General features: G+C 42.2%; 1 protein-coding gene across 1 annotated transcript; it reads right to left on the minus strand.

Annotated features, from left to right (window-relative positions):
• Positions 1–907: 907 nt before the first annotated feature.
• On the minus strand, positions 908–4693 carry LOC135492359 (integrator complex subunit 12-like). The gene is made up of 7 exons (XM_064778776.1): positions 3704–4693; positions 3335–3476; positions 3073–3189; positions 2616–2929; positions 2332–2491; positions 1788–1955; positions 908–1690 (listed from the first exon to the last, which is right to left on the minus strand). Exons 2-7 carry the CDS (start codon positions 3467–3469, stop codon positions 1220–1222), a joined length of 1365 nt encoding a protein of 454 aa, XP_064634846.1. The 5' UTR covers positions 3470–3476; positions 3704–4693; the 3' UTR covers positions 908–1219.
• Between the last annotated feature and the right edge of the window lie 4489 nt (positions 4694–9182).

Genomic DNA, 9182 nt, shown 5'->3' on the forward strand with positions numbered 1-9182 from the left:
TTTGTTACAGGGGCATTAATACAACAGGTGCCAGCACAGACGATTGACCTGATACGTTAGTAATAGAACTAGGGGAACAGCCTATCTTGAAGACAGATCAGTGCCAGCTCTGGGCGCATAGTTGGGAAACAACCAATCTTGAAGAAAGATCAGTGCCAGCGCTGGGCGATGGTGTATTGGGAAAACAACTTATCTTGAAGACAGATCAGTGCTAGCTCTTGGAGATGGTTTACTGGGAGAACAACCCACCTTGGAGGCAAACACCAGTGCAAGCTCTGGGCAAAATGGTTTATTGCGGGAACAACCCATCTTGGAGACAGATCAGTGCTTGCTCTGGGCGATGATGTTTTGGGAAACACTCCATCTTGAAGACAGATCAGGACGAGCACTGGGCGATGGTGTATTGGGAGAAGTATCCATCCTGAAGACGAATAAGTGCTAGCTCTAAGTGACAGTGCATTGAGGGAACTACCTATCTTGAAGACTGATCAGTGCTAGCTGTGGCTCGGCTCGCTTGTATATTTGTGATATTAGTCCAGTCCATGACCATAGATAATGATGTTCGCGTTTGAAGAGACAGCCAGGTTGGACTGTCTCCAGGAGCATAGTGAGGTAGCCGTACAAGGTAGGTCCCGATGTTTGCGATTAAAGAAACAGCCCGGCTGTACTTGTCTTCAAGTGCATCGACATAGTCACAACCTGTCCATTATAGAGACAGTCTTGCAGTGAAGCCAGAGACACTTTTACAGTCTTGCCTACTTGGAGACAGATTTCTGGGGATAGTTTATTGTATATTGATATGACAGCCAGGTTATGCGCCAAACCAGAGAAATCTTACTTGGTTGCACATTTACCAGGAGATTCAAAAAGGAATCATTTCAGAAGAAGTCAACTGGATTTTATGTTCTTGTACCAATGCCAGTTTATTACAAGAAAGTATTACAGATAATTAGGAGTACAAGTAAAGTGATCAATAGACATCCTAATTGACCATTGGTCATGTTAAATGGCATTTGGTGATCACAGCCAGTTTCTTACAAAAAGAGTGAAAATACAGTCCATTATTTCAACTAGCTACAAACCTCCTTCAGCAGACGCCTCCCTCACTATAAAGGGCACTGACTTGGGACTTAAAATGGTATTTTCCATTCAGTTTTACTTCCGGAATCAGGTGTCATTGATATGAGGTTCTACTGATGCCCTAGCCTCCTTGATATCCTCATTTGCGCCTCTCCTGTAATTTTGCTGCCGCCTTTTTCTTCATCATTTGTAGCTTCTTCTCGGCAGCCATTGCCTGACTAGCACCACCGCTATTACTTCGTGACAACTGGCTAGCGCTAGACTTGGCCGAACCCGAACCCGAAGATGAAACGCTACCAGATTTACTTCCACCAGAACTACTCGAGCTTGTCACAGAACTTGCCAACTTAGCAAGTCCAGTGCTGGAACTACTTTTTACACTTATGCCCCCACTGCTTGAACTTTTTGATAATTTAGATTCTGATTGCTTTGTTTTCAATGAGTCAGATGATTTTGAAGTGTACTTTAAACTCTCAAATGATTTAGATGATTTAGTGTCTGCAATTTTTGAAGATTTTGATGACTCGGACGTCTTTCCTGAGAGATTTGCTGCGAGCCCCGCCAGCCCTACAAACGGCTTGGAACCTCCAGAACTGCTCGATCCTGCTGCCTGAAAAATGCAAAGATTAGTGTTAATTTTAAAAGGTCACCAGTTTGATATTATCAGATTGATATTATTCATATTCAATGGAGTCATTTATGATTACCTTGGCCTCAGCTAGTCTTTTAAATGCTTGGAATGGTGTCTCTGTTGGTGAAGGTTTGCTGCTCAATGATGACGTCGACTTTGTGCCACTATCTTTAGGGAAGAGGAAGCTTCCAGCAGAACTAGGCGAGGGTGTAACTGGCTTCGTCTTCTGTGACTTTGTGGTCACCTGTTAGTAAAGTAGGAAGAAATATGAGAAACAAATGTCAATGGCAGAGGGGAGCATGGGCTAATAGCAAAGGTACATTCCATGAAGTGTGCAGGCACCTCAGGGTGAGGGGGTCTGACAAGTTTGGCAAATGTGTAAACCGGTTCATCTACATATTTTTGAATAGAGGGAGGAGGGGGTCTGAAAGTTTTGGGTTGGTGCGTAAATCTATTTTAATCACCCATTCAAGAGTGTTTGACCCATACGTAGTGGGTTCAACACCGAATGAAAATGGACACATTTCCTATGACATTGAGCAAGTTTCTTGAATGCAATTTCCTGAAACCTCGTTTGCCTCCTCCCTCCAGCTACACCCACAACTTTGCCGAGTACTTACTATTTTCTTCATATTTTTCTGGCATTTCGAGCAATACCAGACAAATCTTGGATCATTGACGTCCTGGCTCGATACATTTGGTTTGTGGCACTGCTGGTGGTACAGACTGTGGCACTCCTGGCACTCAACAAGTTGGTTGGCCGCCGAACTGTCAAATTGGCTAAAATTAAAGAGAGAAGTTTAATGGACGATGTTGGTTACAACTTTAAAGTGCCAAATCGGCAAAAGGTCTGTTCGAAATATGACCTGATTTAAAAGACAACAAGCTCTTAGACTTTACTCACCGACAAACCACACAGGCTATACCCATATCAACAGCGAAGTCGTCCGCATCCATCCCGAGATCATCACTACTTGAAGAGTCATCCTCCGGTACAATAATCCTTTTCCTCTCCGGCTTCGGCTCAGGTTTAACCGGTTCCGTCTTGACCTTCTTCTCATATTTTTCTTCGAACTTGTCCCTTGGCGGATCTTTGTCTTTATATGTTTTAACTTTGTGCTCCTGGACCTCCTTTTTTATGTCAACATTTGGCTTTGGCTCCAACTTTGGCTTCTTTGGCTCAGGCGGCTGCACCAGGTCTGATAAGTCCTTGTTTACCTAGAAAAAACATGCAGATATCAGTTCTATCAAGAGAAGTACAACTCAGAAGAGACTTCTGGGATTCCGGCAAAGATTCTAGATGTCACAATGTATCATGAATACTGAAGCTTTCGTCAAATCCTGTTGGCATACATATTTACCTTTTCAAAGTTTCTTTTTTCAATCTCCCGTTTCCTGATTTCATCGAAGTCGGGTTTAGCTCCCGACTGTCCATAAGACGACTTCGTTGTTATCAGACTCGGTTTAGGGCTGTTGTCCTATAAAAGAAAATTACAGCATACTATTACTACTACTATATCATTATCACATCTATACATCGAATTCTCCTTTGAAAACTATCCAGAACATAGTCCTGTTGGCTTTTTAACGTAAACTTAGACCCCGGACAAGAACAAAACTTACTCGACTCCGGCCTTTCTTCTGTGTGATAGAATCATCAACCATCTGTTTGAGTTGAGCAGCAGAATCCTTTGCTTTGGAATGTAGAAGCTTTAAAGCTTTCACAAATATAGGATCCAGTTCCATGAGAGCAGCCATAATTGTCCTAAAATAAAACAGGAAAAACTACAAATTTTGAAAAGCGAAAGTATAAGTCGTGTCTTCGAATTCCATCATGTGTCCGAATATAGAGCAATCCGACAATCAAATGTACAGCTATCTGCAGTACAGCCTGGTACACGAATTTCATTCGAAAGCTTATAGGTCGAATATTACAAAGTCTGTTCAGGTTTATTCAAATAAATGTGCTTATTCAATAAAAGTTATATTTACCTAGATCGTCAACGTTTTTTTAAACTCGAAAACCCTTTGAAGATGGGAAAAAAATCGGATAATTTTCCAAAATATTTATCTTTCTCCTCCTTAGCAATTCTTGTTCCGGTTTTGTAGCGGTAAATCACATACCAGAATTGTATACGTAGGCCTACTTGATTTAAATCTTTTGGCAAGCAAATTATAAGACCCCCTTTAGGAGGGGCTCTTAAGATACACGTGTGTGCGGGAGTATATAATGTAAATGAAGTGAAATAAAGAGAGTAAATATTGTATATCCAACAAACAATTTTTTTTGGTTTTTCAAAATGGCGCTGAATAAATAAATCAGACCAGTTGTAGCGCTGAATTATAAATCAGACCAGTTGTAACAGGTTACGAGAACATCTAATTTAAATCTTCATGAGAATTCGCTACATATGCCTAAGAAATTGGCCAATTATATTGATATTTTTATTAGAGAAATATCCGTCATAAATAATGACAGAAAAGGGTGGTTTTATATCAATTTTGTGTCGACATGTCGAGGTCACGTGACATAAACAAAACAATCGCACACACCCGTCCAAAAAAGGCACTTTAAGAAAAACAAATACGTTTTCCCTGCTTAAAACCACACTGACGACTAAGTTATATTGGTCTACTGCCCAAATCTGAAGTATCAAAATGAATCACAAACTAGAACTAGCTCTATTTAGCTATAGTTGCGTGAAAAATTCGGGTGAGCGACATTCTGAACCCTAGCGGCCAATAAATAAACTACTTTCAGCTGTCTGCTCCGGTCTCGTTAGGGAGTTTTTCCCAAATGTACGCGATGATGACGTGCCCCATTAACAGGACGTAAAATGCGTTTCCAAAGTGAATGCATGAGGACAATCCATTTAAGTGTCGTATATCACTGGAAACGCCCGATTCCCGTGAATAAGGACAATCACAATGTATTACATTACCAAAACAAAAATGTGTCGGAAGGAACTATATGGATGGTCCCATCGCACCCCCCCCCCCCCTCCAGCAGTATGACACAGAAGGGCTAGTTGACTGTCCACCGGGGGGTTTGGGGGGGAGCTTCCCCCCAACGCACAGGTAAAAACCTATGTCGACGGAGGGGGGTTTGGGGGGTGTCCCCCCATTGTAACAGCTGTAGTTGTTAGAGCTTGCACTTAACATATGCTCGTAGGGGGGTTCGGGGGAGCTCCCCCGACCTAAAGGGGGGCTCACTAAGTCCTTGACTTTACATATTAAGACCCCCTCTTAGGAGGGGCTCTTAAGATACACGTGTGTGCGGGAGTATATAATGTAAATGAAGTGAAATAAAGAGAGTAAATATTGTATATCCAACAAACATTTTTTTTTGGTTTTTCAAAATGGCGCTGAATAAATAAATCAGACCAGTTGTAGCGCTGAATTATAAATCAGACCAGTTGTAACAGGTTACGAGAACATCTAATTTAAATCTTCATGGGAATTCGCTGCATATGCCTAAGAAATTGGCCAATTATATTAGTATTTTTATTAGAGAAATATCCGTCCTAAATAATGACAGAAAAGGGTGGTTTTATATCAATTTTGTGTCGACATGGTCGAGGTCACGTGACATAAACAAAACAATCGCACACACCCGTCCAAAAAAGGCACTTTAAGAAAAACAAATACGTTTTCCCTGCTTAAAACCACACTGACGACTAAGTTATATTGGTCTACTGCCCAAATCTGAAGTATCAAATTGAATCACAAACTAGAACTAGCTCTATTCAGCTATAGTTGCGTGAAAAATTCGGGTGAGCGGCGTACATTCTGCACCCTAGCGGCCAATAATTAAACTACTTTCAGCCGGCTGCTCCGGTCTCGTTAGGGAGTTTTTCCCAAATGTACGCGATGATGACGTGCCCCATTAACAGGACGTAACATCTATTTTAAAATGCGTTTCCAAAGTGAATGCATGAGGACAATCCATTTAAATGTCGTATATCACTGGAAACGCCCGATTCCCGTGAATAAGGACAATCACAATGTATTACATTACCAAAACAAAAATGTGTCGGAAGGAACTATAATTACTATATGGATGGTCCCATCGCACCCCCCCTCCAGCAGTATGACACAGAAGGGCTAGTTGACTGTCCACCGGGGGGGGGGGGGGGTTGGGGGGAGCTTCCCCCCAACGCACTGGTAAAAACCTATGTCGACGGAGGGGGGTTTGGGGGGTGTCCCCCCATTGTAACAGCTGTAGTTGTTAGAGCTTGCACTTAACATATGCTCGTAGGGGGGTTCGGGGGAGCTCCCCCGACCTAAAGGGGGGCTCACTAAGTCCTTGACTTTACATATTAAGCCCCCCTTTAGGAGGGGCTCTTAAGATACACGTGTGTGCGGGAGTAGATAATGTAAATGAATGATGAGAAATAAAGAGAGATTGTATATCCTACAAACAATTTTTTTTGGTATTTTTCTGAATTAACTCCGTTGAGTTTACCGATTTCTCCGCGATCTTCCGGTGGTGGTTGCTATCCCATTGGTTGAAATTAATTTAAATCTTCATGGGAATTCGCTACATCATATGCCTAAGAAATTGGCCAATTATATTAATATTTTTATCAGAGAAATATCCGTCCTAAATAATGACAGAAAAGGGTGGTTTATTTCAATTTTGTGTCGACATGATCAGGGTCACGTGACATAAAAACAAAACACTCGCACACACCCGTCCAAAAAAGGCACTTTAAGAAAAACAAATACGTTTTTCCAGCTTAAAACCACACTGACGACTAAGTTATATTGGTCTTCTGCCCAAATCTGAAGTATCAAATTGAATCACAAACTAGAACTAGCTCTATTTAGCTATAGTTGCGTGAAAAATTCGGGTGAGCGACGTACATTCTGTACCCTAGCGGCCAATAATTAAACTACTTTCAGCCGTCTGCTCCGGTCTCGTTAGGGAGTTTTTCCCAAATGTACGCGATGATGACGTGCCCCATTAACAGGACGTAACATCTATTTTAAAATGCGTTTCGAAAGTGAATGCATGAGGACAACCCATTTGTGTCGTATATCACTGGAAACGCCCGATTCCCGTGAATAAGGTCAATCACAATGTATTACATTACCAAAACAAAAATGTGTCGGAAGGAACTATATGGATGGTCCCATCGCACCCCCCCCTCCAGCAGTATGACACAGAAGGGCTAGTTGACTGTTCACCGGGGGGGTTTGGGGGGAGCTTCCCCCCAACGCACTGGTAAAAACCTATGTCGACGGAGGGGGGTTTGGGGGGTGTCCCCCCATTGTAACAGCTGTAGTTGTTAGAGCTTGCACTTAACATATGCTCGTAGGGGGGTTCGGGGGAGCTCCCCCGACCTAAAGGGGGGCTCACTAAGTTCTTGACTTTACATATTAGGGAGCTCTAGCGAGCTTTATGGTTAGAGAGTGTGTGTATACCATCAACGAAAAAAACTTGACCCGGAACCAGAAAACCTCCACACCCAGGTGACATTTTTGCACGCGAATAGTATACGCTAATGCACAGCAATTTACCTGGGGAGAGATTTTCTTTTCCAAACAATTCAGCGGGACGCTACGATGTTTACGCAGAGATGCCGCTGTTCGGTTGAAGATTTCGTCAAAACAGGGCCGAATCAAAGTGTAACGATACCCTGGGGCGAATCGAAATGCATTAAACAACAAGCTGCATCGCTGCCAGAGATTATTTTTCTATTTCCGCGAAGAAATCGTGCTTTGAACTGGCAAAATTCCGCAAAAGATTTTCCGTCTGCTAACTTTTCCGTAGTTTCAAGCGCACCAACATGATCGGTCCGGGGCTGCCCGTTTCGACGACGATTTCGTCAATATCATGGGGTGTGACAATATGTCAACGGTCTGGTTCCATTAATAATGCAATAATCTTGAAAGTACATTGGTCTCAATGTCTATTTCCCCGTTTCCATGTCAAAATCCTACCGTGAAACCTGAAACCACTCGTCCACAACACTGGCCATTTTAATTTTCCGTAGAAAGCGCATGCGCACTTAACTCAAACGCACGCGCTACCCTCAGGTCTCACAAGCCGGTGCGGAGGCCTACCTGCCTCCAAAAATGACGCGACGTCATTTCATGCATACCCCTGTTCCAGCGGCTGTTGACTTGACAGTACGTTACTCTCACACAAACCAATACATTTCTGAATAGCATGTCTTTTGTATTGTAGAATACATCTGACCAAGTTTGACCAAGTGATCAGGTGTTAATCTTGAAGTTATAAGGCATAGAGATGAAATTTTTACAAATTTGCGTTATACAGGGTGTCTCATGCATTGTGCTACATCAGTCTATGCATGACTGTATGTCTAGGCGACGTTGGTCTTTTTGAATTAGAATATAAATCTTAATTACACTTGGGTCTTGGGATCATTATGCCTATCTCCGGGCAAAAATACCTATCCTTCTCCTGTTGTGTTTAGTTTCCCACATTCTCCCCACTTATTTTCTATACTGCGACAGCGTCTATTGGGTCAACTGCCATGATGGCATCATCCTAACTATATCCCCCCTCTCCCACCCACCAACTACTCGCCATCAATCATTGATTTTGTGTGCTAGCCAACTGCTTCTTCGGTAAACTGCCATGATGGCATCATCCTAACTATATAACCCCCCCCCCCCCCCCCCACCGAGTCTTCTCGCTCACCAGCCCTATTAACGAAGAGCTCCCTATCAAGGCCTGAGCCTTCCTCATATTTCTATTTCATATAATAAATCAGATATATTTAACTAGAATACTTGATTAAATATCGTTTTTTACTTCATATTTCTAATATATTACCCAAAAAATATTAATTTTTAAGTCTGCAGTCGATGAATTTTAGCAGACGAAAAAGAATCTGACTGAATATTTTTGATGCGGGAAATTCAAACCCTTTCTGTGAAGTATACTAAAGCCTGAGGCACTCTAATTTGTAGTCTGAACCTTGGAGGAATTATACTTGTAATTCCTCCAAGTCTGAACATACGAAATGTCATAAGCATTTAGATAGCTCAAAATCATGAGATCAGAATCAGATGCTGACCACTTGTCAGATCTAGTGACAGACTGACACCACTCTCATGACTCTGTCCACATCATGACATAGCATAGCCATAGGCTAGGCTAACATACCATGATACCATGGCATGACCCGTCCCATGCAATGTCATCGACATGTTGTACATGTTATGATGTCATGATGTCTGATAACTGGACTAAGCCAGATGCAGGACCCTATTGGCCTAATGCCTAATGATATTGCTCGATTGAAGAAGATAAGATCTGTGACTGGCTATCAGTATTAGCACATCTCTGTGTAATTGGATCAAGCATTCTTTTTACTCTTTCAGTCACTGTGTCACTCTTTCTCTTTATTTCCTGATTTCAAGGCCAGTCTAATAAATAAACGCTATTGATTGATTTCACAAACCAAGACAACTAACTAGGCCTACAGCATCGAAG

This window comes from Lineus longissimus, chromosome 8 (genome assembly GCF_910592395.1).
Source record: "Lineus longissimus chromosome 8, tnLinLong1.2, whole genome shotgun sequence".
In the NCBI taxonomy this organism is placed as follows: Eukaryota; Metazoa; Nemertea; class Pilidiophora; order Heteronemertea; family Lineidae; genus Lineus; species Lineus longissimus.

Bases quoted from the DNA above. Each gene is read 5' to 3' on its own strand.
- LOC135492359 (XM_064778776.1), bottom strand. From the start codon at position 3,469: ATGGCTGCTCTCATGGAACTGGATCCTATATTTGTGAAAGCTTTAAAG. The intron at 2,930-3,072 runs GTAAATATGTAT...TGTTTTTTCTAG, and splicing joins AAAAAAGAAACTTTGAAAAG to GTAAACAAGGACTTATCAGA. The intron at 2,492-2,615 runs GTGAGTAAAGTC...CTTTAATTTTAG, and splicing joins ATAGCCTGTGTGGTTTGTCG to CCAATTTGACAGTTCGGCGG.